The 15,778-nt window shown below is 38.6% G+C and overlaps 1 protein-coding gene across 4 annotated transcripts in view; it reads right to left on the bottom strand.

Annotated features, from left to right (window-relative positions):
* The window catches only part of VTI1A (vesicle transport through interaction with t-SNAREs 1A), a 258,149-nt gene that overhangs the window by 459 nt on the left and 241,912 nt on the right, over positions 1-15,778 (bottom strand). For 2 of the 4 annotated variants that reach the window (XM_030452930.1, XM_030452931.1), the window contains one exon: positions 1-657. This exon is cut by the window's left edge and continues 459 nt beyond it. In XM_030452930.1, the coding sequence (XP_030308790.1) occupies positions 564-657 (94 nt within the window). In that variant the 3' untranslated portion in view covers positions 1-563. The remainder of the gene's footprint in view (positions 658-15,778) is intronic. The other 2 variants (XM_030452932.1, XM_030452933.1) reach the window with 2 other exon arrangements.

Below are 15,778 nucleotides of genomic sequence, written 5' to 3'. Positions count from 1 at the left end.
ACATCAGATAAATTAAACATCATCCTAAGGTTGGTCTCTCTTAAAACTAACTACTGTTCTTAACTGGCTTACATCTATTAATGATAATTCATGATTTGGGGTTAGTTACAGCAGACAGGTTCACTTTCTACATCATTTGGTCTTGGCTGTACTTATATTCTCTATCACAGAAGGTCAGATACTGCTTGGTATTCATACACCCTGCACAGCACAGGAGAAGTGCAAAGACCTCATGTTCCCTCACTAAATTCTGGTAACTTATAGGTTAATTGTCTGGGAGAGAATTTGACAAGTTAAACCTTTTTATACTGGAACAAGTCCTCACCCCAACAAATATTAAGATTCTGAAAACACTCAGATAAAGACAAAAAATGTAAGAAAAAATAATCAACCCCACATGCCATCAACTACGCCATCAACAATATTTTACACCACTTGCACCTGAGTTGAAGAGTGGAAAAGAGAAGGAGACTCTGTCAGTGCAAGAGAATGATTCATGTGAACACTTTGTCTTAATTACTCAGAACAAGCAGTTTGTTGCTGTTTAGTGAAGAGCAAAGATATCAGCGTCCTTTGACAGAAAAAAAAATAGCCATTATGGTGGTGAAGATGATGATGACTGCCAGAATAACGATCAAAATCCGGTTTTGGATGATCCTGGAAAAAAGCAGAAGAGACAAAAAAAAAAAAAAAAAGAAGTGGATAAAACAAAACAGCAGAACGCATATAAAAATCATAAATTCAAGCACACAGATAAGTATCTTGGAGAAAAAACATATGTCTACAACTGCAGGATTTCCTATACCATTTTGTGTATTTGGATTTTTTTTTACTTCTTTCAGTTACCAGTGCTTCAAAACATTTCTTTATGCAGCCAATAATTCCAACTTTTGCATTCAGGAAAGAATTAGACTTTTTTTAATTATGCATACACTTATATACATATTTGAATAACCAAATTATATCATGTTAGAATTTATTATCCTTCTAAGAACAAATGAAATAATTAGTCCTCAGTCGATGCAATCCAAGCAGTGTAATCTGTAACAGTAAATACCATTATATTTTTTAAAGCCAGCCTGAAATCTTCACAGCTTCTTTAAACTGAACAGAAACAACTTACTAATTTTCAAGGGATTTTACTATTAAGGTACAAGATTTCAAGGAAACACATGTCAATGAGCTACTTACTTGTACTAAAATACCAAGGGAAAAGTATAAAAGATAGTTTTGAAGAAAAGGATGATATAAAAAAGCAAGTGTCAAACTGTGAAGCTTATGTTGTAAAAGCATCTCATGTCTCTGTAGCATACCTTTACTTATGGTAATTGGCAAATGTGATATTTTCCATGTAATATAAAAAAAATAAAGTAAAATAAATTAGTTATAATGAAAAGATGTCAGAAATAAAGTCCCAGTATTGCTCAATCATTTGTTGGAGAAATCCTTGCTTCTAAAATCAAGTACCACATTGCTTCAGATTTTGCCTGAAATTAATAGGTTGATTAAAAAGACTAAAGCATAGAGCTTCTGAGATCTTACAGGAGGATTCTGGATTATATGAATTCAGCATTCAATATTCCATTCTCACAGATGAGGATAAACATTTTCATGAAACAGAAAATTTTGCATAAGATACTTGTACATGAAGTGTATCATGAGAATTGGATAGCAATAGCAAGAAACCTCCAACAACCAAATTCAGCAAAAATCACACTAAGTTACTATTTTCCCCCCACCCCCCTTCCTGTGCTCCAGTAAAATAAAACAAAATGAAGCCAAATATTCACCAAACGAACAATGGTGAGAAGAGGTAAAAGTGAGTTTTGTGAAACACCAAACCAAGTACAAGGCTCTGACTTGAAGACAGGGAATGTAACGTGTTAAAATGGGGATACTTCACGCAGTGAGAGAGAGAAGAAACTCTGGAGAGCAGAGAGGAGTTCTCCTTGGTAAATGTTTTTCATTTGGATGCGGGTGGCTATACGTATAAATTATATTGGAAAGTGTAAAGAAAAATGCAGTTTTAACCAACTCCAGCTCTCTCCTTGCTTACCCCCCACCTAAAGAAAAAGCAGTAAATGGATGGATGAAAACTGTCACATCAGACAGACACCCTCCCCTGTGACACTCTAAAAGGACTAGCTCTCTATCCTCCTGACAGGTTACAAAATGATCACATTTGCTGACATGTCTTCCGCAAAACTGCCTTAGTGTTTGTGTCCACTTTCCTAGCAGGAGATGAATGGGCTGCTTTGTCCTCATTTATCACTTAAAGCTGAACTAAGATCTGTCTCGTTTATTTTTCCCTTCCTCACTAGAAAGGCTCAACCACAGCATTAATTCTTTCGCGATGACAGCTAATTCAAACTTAACAGGCAATATTTACTCTGCCAAAAGGATGAGGAGGAGGGAGAGATGTTTCTCACTTTTTTTTTTTTCCCTAAAAAGAGAAAAGAAAAGAAAAAAAAGTAGCAGGCTAACAAAATAAAGATAATTAAGGGCTTTTGGTTCTTGTTGGTTTGCACTTCAGTTTAACACCTGAACTTACAAGCCTCTCTTTTGTGGTGGGGTGTGACATTCTCTGCAAACACCTGATAACAAACGATTTGTCCAGGCAAATGCATGAAAACCATAATATATATTTACTCACTCACCCTCATCACTCCTGAAAAGACACTCAGCAAAATTGAAACTCAGCAGTGAGATAGATTAAAAGCATGAAAATTCTTAAAACATTCAGCCTTAAGTAATACACAGTGCAGCTGGCTTGACAACCATTTTATTTGTGGGATGTGGGCCCCAAGGCATCCATAATGCTAATTTACAAAGGATTAACTGTGAGTGAAACTCGCTTAATCTAACACATACTTAGGCAAAGGCATACACAGCATACTGAATGTTTAAATCAACTCCTATCTCTGGCCCACTGGAAAAGCATTTAATCGTCTGAGACTATAAAAATTAAGAAAATTTTTTTTAAAAAATGCACCAAATCCTCCAGATGCTTTATTTTTAATACTCTGGCAGTACACACCTGATTGCAAGATTATTTAACCGGTGTCCACGTATGTAAAATCCTTGTCAAGAGAACACTGAGGGAGGCATGCTGCCACCTGTATCTGCTAATTGAAGGTTCACTTACAGTGTGAATCTAGGAAATACATATAAAAGTTCAATTTCTAGGAACCTGAATTAGTCTGCACAGTGAAGAAAAAAAGAATATCATATTAAAGGGAACAAATTAATCATGAAATAGGATGGATGTTATCAACAGGCTCCTGCACTGAAGCATTATATACTTTTAATATTAAAGCCCACAGTTAAAGATTAATTTTATAACCCTGAAAAAAAAAGAGCAACATTGAGCTTTACAGCTCTACTTTTCAGTGAGCAAGTAAAATTAAACTAACTGCAAACTGCCAGGAGGATGGGGCTAGGAGGAGAACGACAGAGCTGTCTGATAGCAGGACAGTCTTGTGGAAGGCTCAGCAAGCAGTGCCTGATGAAGTCTGAGTCTGGAAGCTGCTGCTGAGACAGAGAACACACATTCTGGGTGTCTGCATATTTCAGATCTCAAAGTCAACAGGCTAGGGCAACCCTTCAGAGTAAAGAAAAACTCAAGAGGAAAGGGGGTTTCGATGATCCAAGACAGTCAAGCAAGCTTGCGGTGGTAGAACAATGGTTGGCATTGGCAGGACCCATCTGTAGGGAAGCCTATAGTACTGTCACAGCCAGACACTGCCAGTGGGCATTGCTCTAGGCAAAGCATCAAGGAATTCAAGTGGGGGAGGGAGTGATAATTCCAAAGGAGGAAAAAATGGGGCCTAACATTCACTACAAAAAAAAAATCCCAAAGGCGTTAGCTCGAAAGAACCAGATGATAGTCTATTATCTCTATTACACCTTAAATTCAACAAAATCTGGTACATGAGGAAGCCCAGATTCTTTGAAAATGCAAAGCATGTTTACAGAGTAAATAATTTAAGAAAGAATATATACTTGAAAGAAGACACCCATTGAAACATCCATGGCTAAAATGCCTGAAGGCAAAAACTTGTGCATTTGCATGCTGCATTTTATTAAGTTAGCACACTGTAGCTTTAAAAGAATGCATGGCCAAATTAAGAGGAATGTGTGACTGAAACATCAAGGATTCCTCAAGTTTACATTATGAATCATAGTGCTGTTGATATGAGATGAATTAACCATTTAGCTGATGCAGCTTAGGCACTGAATTCACACCAAGTTCTGCTGGAGCCTGGCACGCTGGAGCTCATTAACAGCCAACGTTCCTTTCATACTCAAAACTCTAAGAGCACAAGGGCTCATTCTACTTTGAGTTAGGAGAGATGAAAACTCTGAGCTTTTAAACTAAGTTCCATCTAAGTTTATCATGGACAGCAGCCCAAAACACTTGGGTGCAAAACTACATAGAAACAGTAACTAAAGCAGATGCAAGGGTAATGTTAACTGGTAGGTTGGAAGAGCACGCTGGACAAACAACATGGAAAGCACATCCCACTCCTGTTGAGCTTCCTTCTGCTCCTCCTCTCTAAGTGCCCAACCCCCTTTTCTGGCTTCTGGCCACAGTGCAACCTCCGACCATGGGTGTGCTGGAGGCTCCCTCCAGCCAGTGCCAATGTGACAAATGACATCATCTGCTTTCAAGGATCACCTCTCTGATGCAGATGCCAACCACTGCTTTGGAGAACAAGCCCCACGTCCATTACCAGACATTGATGTCCCTGGCAAATCAGTTCCCCCTACTCCTGTCATGGTAGAAATTGTGCTGCCTTTCCACGCTGCAAAACCCAAAATGATTTGCTCCTCTCCGTAGCTTCACACACACATGCACACAATGTGTCTAACTCTGTTTGTGACATGTTTAGGTCTGCTCTGTATAAACACACAGCAGTTCCCAAATAAGCTTTTGCAAACCTTACATTAAGGATGCCAACCGTGTTTAAACCTTTTTACAAAACTGCATTCATTAGCAGGGGAGTGCACGACATCTATATGGGTTCAGCCTGATGTCTTGCACATGTCTTAGTGCCTGATTGACCAGCACTGAATAATGATGCCTTGCCATTAAGCACTGAGGGTACAATAACAATTGTCATGAAAATTAGCAATCCTGGTAACATGTTAACTAAATACAGGATATCAATAAACCAGTGCAGACTCAGTGTATGGAGTTTTGTGCCCTTAACTTGAAATAATGAAGACTACAAATAAAATACTGCAAAAAATTCCTACAGAAGCTCAACTCTGACACTGATACAAATGAAAAATACAAATGGCTTGGGGGATCAGTTAGCACACATTCCTTACAACAGAGGGCTTTATTCTTAAAGAAAGCATCTCAGAAAATAGTGTCTTCAAGAACACAGACTGATTGATGACAGAGCACTGTCCAACAGTGCTTCACTGTAATACATGTATTTTAGATTTAACTAAAAGTGATTCCTATCAGTTTACTAGGCAGAAAGGCTTGTTCTTTGTATACCAGACTATGTGTTAAAATGGTCACTTTGAATACTTGGGTATTACATTTTAGAATGCCCTTTCATTTGTGATGGGTAGTTTTTGCTAATGTGCCAGAAAATAAGTGCAGGCAAATGAGTGGTAAGTGATTATTAAGTGCCCAATACTCATGTGAAAATCAGCACATTCAAACAAACAAGAAGTGTAAGTCTATTCACATAGGCATATACATATCAGGCAAAACTAAACGTGAATTTAAATTAATAAAGCATTATTACTATATATAAGGGCATTCTTGTTATGATATATCTGGAGCTTTCAAATGGAAACGCTAGATCTCAAGCAGAGGAATAAAATGTTACAATTAGTAAAGCAAAGCCTTAGATACATGATGATAAATCTCTCAGTTCAGGGTATCTGGGGGCAGTTCAAGTAACTATTCATCTCTTCCATCTTTAGGTTTAAGAATGCTTTTCTTAAATAAAAGCAACAGAAAAGAAGAAGACAGGCAGTGGCCAAACATAAAGACATGGCAACCTACTGAAATAAAAGTAAGAGACACCTGACTAGCAAAATTACAGCTGGTTGAAAGTATCTGACTTCAGGTATTTTTCATCATTAACAATTGAAATCAGAAATCAGAAATATCAGTGACAAAGTATCTGCAGAAGTTGCATACAACTCCTAGGCCCCCTTCCAGCTGACCTTGGAAAAAGTGAAGAATCTGGAAAATACTCAAGCTTTTTTTCCTCTACCACACCCCAAACTCTGAAAATTAGTCCAAATTTTTTGTTTCTTAAGCCAAAAGAACCAATTACATTGCAGTTGACAATGTATATTTAAAGGTGAAAAGGCTTTGGGAAGTGGTGGGAGGGGGGATGGGAACCCCCCATGGCTTTCTTCATGCCAAAGAGGCCCTGCTGCCTGGGCTCCATTTCCAGCTTGGAAAGCAGCCATTCCCAGCAGGACTCTATTTCATGTTCTCTGAATTCCTTCCCGAAGGAGCCTCTTCTTTCCCTAGGGACAGGGACTCCATCTTCTTAATTGTAAGACCTTGGAGCAATCCATTAAAAAATGCTGAAAACTGAGCAGATAATGAAATTAAAGCCTGAAAAATGGAGAATGAAAAATGATGGAACTTTTCTAGCTGTCTAATAGGGTTTTCTGAAAGAGACAGGCCACATGAGATGCCTGAGATATTGCTGACAGGGGTGAGGAGTCGTGAAGTGCTCCATCCTCTAGCTTTAAAGTTCACTCTTAAGGACTGAGGCAGTCTACTTGTAATAATGTGGATATCAATCTCTAGTTACAATATTACACTCAGACCACATCAATGTCTTTCCACCTGGGCCCTGGATGAAAGAATGAGTCACAGGTGCAGGGAGGTAGTCACACTATATGACCTTAAACATCTAAATGGTATCTAGCTAATCTCTTTCAGCTCCTGATGAAAATATAAACTAGAGTCCTGCTCTGCTCTTAACTGCCTTCTCTTTCTCCTGGACATATGTGCATCCCAGGAGCATTAGTCAGTCAAGTTAGCTGGCTGGGTGATGTACCTACAGATTAAGTAGAAGCTTGAACATGAGGCCCAAGAAAGAAAGCTTCCTACCTCTGAAGGCAAAATCATATAGGAAAGGTGTTGTATTGTAAAGTGTCTGTAACCTCCCACTAATCAGAAATACTGGATAGATGAAACTCACCAGTAAAGCAGAACATGTTAATCAATAATTAGCCTTTCAATACTGTGATTCATCACCATGCTTTAATGGATCCCATATTTGCACATTCAGATCAGAATCAAATACACTCCTTTTACAGCTTTTTTGGAGGAGTGAGAGGTAAGAGAGACACCCCTCTCTGGGATGAATACCTTGTGAAATGCAGTGAGCTTTCTAGGCTTAAGGAACTATATTTTTTACCTTTCTGTGTCATCAGCTGACTACGATTAAAATTTAAAATTATTTTTATGATATCTGATAGTTAAAATTCTATTGAGAAATCTACTTATAACCGAAATCTTGCAGTGCATTCCATGTGTAACAGAAACAGATGAACAGCATTGGAGTAAAGTGTTATTTGGTAGCCATCAAGATTATCATACCTTGCATGAGTCCTGTCTCAGGGAGATGGCAATTGCTGAAGGTGCAAGTAGTACCCAAGTGGTCACTGGAGTACCCAAATATGAGTGAGGGGAGTGAGGGAGGGGCTGAGTGGCCTTGAAAGGAGAGGTTTCTACAGGAATGATGGATGAAAAGTGTATGCAGACTTCAGCATGCAAGTGGCAAGAATAGGAAAAGCCTGGAGAAGGACGTCCTGGATGCGGGACCTACGCTAAAAATGCAAAAGTACAGAAGGATACTGTACATCTTCTACTAGCTGAGATTCTATTCATTATTTTTAGAACACAGGGGAAGACATTTCTGAAGGATGGAAAGTAAGACTCTGTCATCAGGGTCTCTGCTGACAAGAGACCCTGGCGGAGAACAATCCTCTGCACAGTTGTGATGCAACTTCAGCTTTCTCCTGCCTCTGTGTCCACTCCTTCCAGGGAGGGAACCAATTAGATTATTACTGTCATTATGAGGAACAGTGGGTGGCTTCTGGGGTCATGAAAACTCAACAACCAAATCTGGAGAGGGATTAGTTCATTTCATGCAAAGCAGAGGCAACACCAGATCTCTTTGGCAGGAGGATCATGCGTGTGGTGGCAACTGTGAGTGGAAGGAGTCAAGGTTGTATTAATCTCCAACCAGCCTTTCTCAGGGTACTGAAGTATCAAGAAGAACAAATCACACATTTAGTCACCTGAGCATGACTAAGAACCATAGGTCTTAGCAAACATTACAAGTGCTTTAGAAAGAGCTCTGAGGGAGGCTGGGTAGCCCAGCTGTCAGTGTAATGGCATTCTGCAGCACATCAGTTGCATGAAGCACCAGTCCCCAAACAGTTAATAGTAAAAAAAAGCCCCAGCCCCTTCATCAGCACTCAGAGTGAGAGCAATTATTAGTCTACAAGGAAGAAATGTATAAAACAACAAGAACATACATGATTGCACATTGCCTTTTACGATACAGTTAAATTTAGGTTCTGTTCAATTTAAAGTGAACAAAAATATCTAAAATCTGCACTTGATGAACTTTATTAATCATATCTTAAACAGATGAAAGAAAGTAACATCATTTGCCCTGCCTCACTTTAATTAGTGACCAATCTACAGCTTTGAAGAAGGATGAAGCTGGAGACTGGACACAAATACTTGGCTTGCATTATTTTCCCCTTATCACACCATATTTAACTGGGCGTCTTTTTGTATGGCAAGTTTTCTACAATTGTCTTAACAATGTTGACCTCTTTTGTAAAAAACCGAAGGCATCTGCAGCAATTGTTCCTGAGGATGTGCTATCCAAAATGCTACCATTTCATGGCACTTCTTGAATGATAGAATAGATTTTTTTTTTTTGGTATATACTCATTTTTTTCAAATGCTATAAAAGAAAGGAAAACAATCATGGCTAAGGCCATTTGTGAGATGGCATTAAAAGAGCCTACTCTGAGACAGATAAAAATAATGAGAATCTTTCTGTCAAGAAGGATTTAGAAAATATCACTAACATTATTAAAATTTAATTTTTTACTGCGCTTTTTGGTTCCCCCTTTTCCAGTGATAATGAGCAGGACTGCACACCTCCACATTGCTAGCACTTGTTTTGAGCAATAAATTCAGCCTTCCAGTCTGAAGACATTTCAGACAACAATTTTGACTGCTATAGGCTTATTTTTCAACCTGTTTTGTGCTTTGAGTCTTCTTATAAAAACCAGTTCATAAGCTAATTTTCCACAAGGCCAGTGGAACAAATAAAAATCAATTTTTGCCCAACTGGTTCAGAGAAAACCTGGGAATAGTGAAGACAGAACAGTGAAAAATAAAAAGAATCGATGTATTCACAAATGGTTTACCTGATAGAGAACTATCAAATTAGTTGACAGGAGATACTTGCCACTGTTAGAGTATTTTCTTTTCAGCATGTTACAGTATTTCTATTAGGGGAGCAGAAATGCCTCTACTTTGTTATGACCTTAGATACGTCAGTTTAATAACCACATCAAGCCTCCATACACTCTCTAAAACTACAGGGCAAAAGTCAAAGTGCAAGAGCACTTGGCAGTTCTTGCAACCAGAGGGACCTGCGAGCCCAACCTGGCTTAGAGTGGGTGTCAGTTTTCGGGATCTTGTAGAAGGAAGAAAGATTCTTCTTCCAGTCAGCACAGGGAGACATTCATGACCTCAGGCCAACCTTGTCAAGAGGCATTTGGTCCATCAAGAAAGGAAAAAATCGTAAAACACTGCCCAGACTTCCCTCCCCAGTTGAAAACCCAAATGTTCAGGACTAGGCTGCAAAATAAGCTCTGTAGCATCTCTTGGGGAGGGGAATACAAATTTCTCCAAGGATGGGAATCCCAAGTGGAGACTTCAAAAGTCTCAGAATCCTGATGATGACTCAGAGCACTGGTTTTAATATTGTGGTCTAGTCCACATCATCATGTTCTCCACTAATTGGGCAAGAACTTTTGAAGCCATGATACCAAGAAGGCATTGCATAGATGCTTATCCCTGTCTGTCTGCAGCCAGAAAAATACGTATGGAAAACTAATTGAAGAATAAAATCTGCTTTTAAATACAAATTAACAATCACTCCTGTGGAAATAATTTCATAATTTACACACTTAAATATTAAAGAAGCTATTTTTAAGTAGTTGTAATCTTCACCCTAGTACATAGCATTTTATACACTCCTTCATTTTTATGAGTTGGTGTTAAAATGTGACTCATTTGAACAGAAAAAAAAAGATTAAGTATGTCATTCTGAAGTAAAGCTGCACATTACCTATTTAAAAATATTATAACACACCATAGAGACATTATTTCTAGGGCCAAACAAAACATTATTCAATGAAGAGATGGCACAAAATTTAAAATATTAAGCAGAGGAAGGGTATTTGGAGTTAAGGAGTTTCACTGCTAGTGAATAGCATCATACTAAATACTATGCGGGTAGAAAAAATATACCTGTCCTTTACTATTGGAGATATAACATCTTAGTATGGGAAACCAATAAATATAACACTCACCCACCAAGTACATAGATCAAGAAACTAAAAACCACCACACATTTTGATTCTGAATCTCTTAAAACTGATGCTAATTTGCTTATGATGTCTGCCCGATTTAGAGCTAATCTTCTGTAAATTAACTCCTAATGCTGTCTGAAATAATCCTCTTAATGCTGGTCTGTCTTGAGTACTTTATATCAAATACCATGAAATACCCAGGCAGACATGAGGCGTAGAGCATTTGTAGTGCTGCTGGATGCTCTCAAATGTTTGCTGTGGCATGAAGACACAAGCAGGGTGAGAGCCACATGGCCCTGGGGCAGCTTTGGGACAGCACAGGGTCATATTGTCCTGGTTGTCTCCTTCAAAAGGGGACAGAATGCCAGGACTGTGTCCCACCACTCCAGACCACCAAGGAGAAGAGGAGGCTCTTTGCCTCCTTACAAAATGGTGCGGGGAGGTGTGGTGGTTCCACAAAGCTCTCACCTCCAGCAGCACATGATAATGAGAAAAAGGAAACCGTTCAGGCTTTGAGATTTCTGAATGACAAGATCTGTGTTAAACAGCACTAATTATCAGCTGGAAGCCTAATCTGATAATGGGGAAAATATTTTTTAAGGGTGTTGCTTCAACTTAATTGTTATTGTCAGTGTGCTAACTGTATTCAAAACTATATTTTTTCCACTAAATCTACCAGAACAATTTTCTCCCCCAACATTAATTTAATGATACAGCTGAAAACCTAATTGATACTGGTGAGCAATGCAATTCCAACATATTATATTCTCAGTTTTTGAAACATAAATGGCAGGCACAACTCTGACTGAATGGACCTCTTTATGTTTTAACAGGCGGTTTATTGGCCCAGACTCCAACATATAACGAGCACAATTGGAAAAGCAATACATTTTTAATTGAAAAATTAATGTATTTTTACTATGAAAGTGGCTCAAATAACAAGTAACTTTGTCAGGTACAGGGCTTTAAAAACATTTTTGTATACATGGAATGTTGTTTAGAAATTATATTCCCACCATAGCAAGTGCTTATAGGAGGCTATTAAGAGAAAAATATGTATTGTTTAAATCATACTTTATTGGAGCCTGCTTTTTTATTATATTAAAGAACAGATAAAGCACAGTGATCAGTGAGCTGTATGTGTCCAACAGCCCTTCAAGAGCCTTGTGGAAATGTATAAAACAAGCAGTGATACAATCCTTTGCCAAACACTGTCATAAATTTTTTATTTGGCAGCTAACATTCTCACTAGTTTTCTTGGCAGCAATTGGGACCTTTAGCAAGAAAGGTGCAGGAGAAAAATACCTTGTTTAGAGATGTTTTCAACGCTTTCTGGGATTTTTCAGAACTTCTGCCTGCAGCACATTTTACAACCACAGTCTCCAGTCACCTGATGAGGAGGTGATAGTTTTTAAGTTGGTTTTTTTTTGGATTTTTTTTTCCCTTTTCTTCAATATAGACAGCCTACTACCCCCTCTGGCCTTCAGCCTAGGATGTGAGTGTGGAGGGGGGGCTGTATGTGTTCCACAGAGATACCAGTGGTTGCTCCTCTCTGTCTAGACAAAAAAACTTGAAAATAATATCAGAATGTACCTTTCATTGCTCCTGATACTATCTGTATCTTATTCCCAGATGACAGAGATAAATGAAAGGCAAACATGTGCTGATTACTTTTGCATTTTTCTTGGGAGATCTCTGCAGAATAGTTGGTCACAGGTGTAGCTAACCTGGTCAGATGGTGGACTGCCTCATAAAAAGAATTGTGAAATAGATTTCTTTACCCGGAGCCGGTCTTCCAGGGTGTTTTGTGGGGTTTTTTGTGTTTGTTTGTTTGTTTTGTTTTTTAAAGAAGATATACTAAACCTGACATCTGCTTTGCAGCCTTTTCCATGCACCCAGATATGCTGATGCATCGAACATGTGTGAAAATGGCTCCAGCAGTACTGTGGTTTGGGCAATACTGGGCAGAATTAAGTAGCAGGATCCTACCAATTCACTTTTGGAGCAGAGTTTTTTATATTTTGGCATTTCATTGTTGCAGAACAGAAATACGATGGACCTATTGTACATATCAGCAACTTTCTCCAAGCCTTTTGCATCAATGAGATTTACTTCAGTCATTCATACAGACATCAAGGAAACAGTTTGGCTTAAAGAGATGTGGATCAGGAAAGACACATTTTCCTTATTTGCCTCATGTTAGAAAGGATGGAATTTAGTTTTAGACGGTCTGGACTGCTTCAAGCACAAGTTTTAATTAAACGATGTTGCACTTAGAAACACAAACGAATAGGCTTCCTCACAACTTGTGCTCCCGTTTTGCCTCCTGTTTACCAGGGGCATCATCCCCTGGAGAACTTTGCAGAGCCCACACAGACATCTAGTGGTTGGTGAACACACTGCAAGCATGGCATTGCATGGACACGGCTCCAGTGGAGACAGGGAGTTATCCCAGGTGTGAGTTGGGGCACTTTAATCTGTTACAGCTCTGGATGGGCAATCACACGCGGAGAGAATCGCTCTCAGGGAACCAACCGCGCTGCCCCTAGCGAGAGGGTTCTTCCCTTGGCAACTTCTTGGCCACTTTGTCTTTCCAAGCTTCCCTCATCACTGATTCTTTTAAATTCAGATGGAGCTATTTTTGCCTTTCTTCTGAATACCTTGAAATTCTCTCTCCTTGCTACTTATGGTATGTAAAAAACCTGAAAAGCTTAATTCTGTATTACTGTTTGAAAGGTTTGCTTAATTGTGGGAAAACACCAGGGAAGGCTACTGGGAAGTGACAGGGCAAGGCGATTTTACAGATAACAAAATACCCCACGAAAAAATACACAGTAAACAATAACTTCTAGATGGCTGGTAGAGGAATATGACTCACTCCACAGCCTGCATCAATCACTGGAAAGATGCCTAAAACTTCAGTGGGGTTTGAGTCCCACATCTGCAAAGGAGATCAAGAGCCACAGCTTTGTGCAGCGTTGTAGGAACTCAGCGCCCTGATTCTGCTCTCAGTTTCACCATTTTAAATCAAGCGGTACTCAGTGGTGTCATAACCCTCAACATCTGTGTCAGCCCCTGTGTTGCAAGGGCAGGCTTGATGCCAAGAATGCAAAACAGATGTTGCTTTCCTAATGTTTTCTTGTTGTCATTTAAGTTGTTTTCATGGGGTTCTGTTTTGGTTTTGGTGAATGAAACAGGTCGACAGGACTTCTCAGAGGGCAGACGGGAGGAATGCTTCTGCATCTTCCTTTTTTATTTTGTGTGCATGTGTGAATATGCACAGACTTCAAGTTACAACTGGGAAAAATCTTTTTTTTTTTATTATATATTTTTTTAAGCTTCATTTGAGCTATGCTTCTGTTCCCTTGGGGCAAAGTGAAAGGTAGCTATTTGAGGATGGGAAAAAGGGCTTTTGTGAATAGCAAAACTGCATCACCAAACAGCTTGAGAAAAAAAATTTTTGAAGTTATTTTTTACTACTATTTTAAGAGGAAACAGGGATAAATATATCTTTTTTGCCTGTTGACTCATTAACAAATTTAGCAATAAACACTTTGTAATTAAGTCCACTGGTTTACTGCTGTCCAGAAGTTTCTCAATACTCTTTGCACAGAAGGTTTTGGAAAATGTAAAACTAAGAAACAGTGAAGGCAAATCCCAACAGCTTGCTCAAGCAAATCTAGCTGAGGCTTAAACTCACTTCTGAACACTGAAATTTGAGATGCTGTATCAAATAAGCAGCTCTTTTTCCCTGAAGAGGAGAAACTGGGTGTAGCTAACCTAGTGCATAATAGGTTTATTCTCATTCACAAAAAAGGAATTACTTTATGGCCCCAAAGTAAAACTAGCACAGAAATACACTGGCAGATTTGCTGCAGATGTGTGTTGTGACACGTATGCAGGGAATCTGCTATTAATCACATGCTAAGATTTTAATATTATGTAGGGTAATGCAGGCAATCATTATGGTGAAGGTTCTGGATTCATAAAAGCCTAACCCACAAATGGGTCTTTTAAATTTAATACATTTGAGCTCACTCTCACACTGCACCACTTGAACTCCCTGATTCACACCTCCCCAGCTCCCCATTACATACATTTTTTTTTTTTTCTGTATCTATTGTGTTTCTTTTTGTGCTTGTGTTCTGTTTCTTTCCTTGAGACACATGACAGTTGTTGGGGAAAGAGAAGCTTTTCAATTTTCCCTTTTACTGGACTATGACAGGAATGTTCTTGTTAGAGGGGTTGTTTGCAAGACCCCTGGACACATACCCAGCACAGGAAACAATCTGGCTCAAACGCTGGAAAAGCCATCCTTCACCTGAATCCTTCAAAATTTGTGTCCCAACATAACTAGAACCTATGTATTCGTAGCCAGGCTAAGATTACTATGGACAATTATAGCGTGGAAATGCATTATTCTGACAAAGCAATCAATCACGTTATTTCTCACAATTTCACTTCACCCCTAAAATTTTCCTTACCTCCTAAGCCAGCTGGATATTATATTACCAAAGCTGTTGAAAGGGTGTAACACTAACCATGAAGCCAAAGGCCACTAAAACTATGCAGTGCATAAATTTTTATTGTTTGCTCAGCATTGAAATCTCATTAGGGCTCATAACTCATCGGCGCACTGCAAACATTTGCATCTGCTGATCATGAGAACTTAGATAGAATGTACACCTTTGGTTAATTTACTTGTTAATGTTTTTAGATGAGACTGTGTGTGTGTTGCTTTTTGTTTTCTTTTTAAAAAGTCCTCGCGTGGTTGTGAGATAAATGTCCGCTTTTTAAATTAAATAAATTAAAACTTTCCTTTGCAGTTTCTCAAGGTTGTTCTGTTGCTGGCAATGTTCATGATCATCATTTTACAAAAGCTTCATTTGACTTAGTATTCAGGATAATAATTGTTTGAAAACTGTGCCCCATAGAGCATTTAGCTTCATTCATCCTTTCTGCTTTATGCAGTCAAATTTTAATTAGATTAAAATTTGTCCTCCAATTAGCTTTCATTAAAGTTTATAGATTACAGCAAAAATCTCCACTGAGTTGTGCTTCAAAACTGTGCCTAAAGTTTAAAATGAAATAACTGTGCAAATGAAGTGATTATGAAGATTATTACTATGCAAAAAACATCAGTCACTTCTTGGTTTAC

This window comes from Calypte anna, chromosome 6 (assembly GCF_003957555.1).
Source record: "Calypte anna isolate BGI_N300 chromosome 6, bCalAnn1_v1.p, whole genome shotgun sequence".
In the NCBI taxonomy this organism is placed as follows: domain Eukaryota; kingdom Metazoa; phylum Chordata; class Aves; order Apodiformes; family Trochilidae; genus Calypte; species Calypte anna.
Note: the sequence above shows the minus strand (reverse complement) of the source record. Positions and strands in the feature narration are given on the sequence as shown.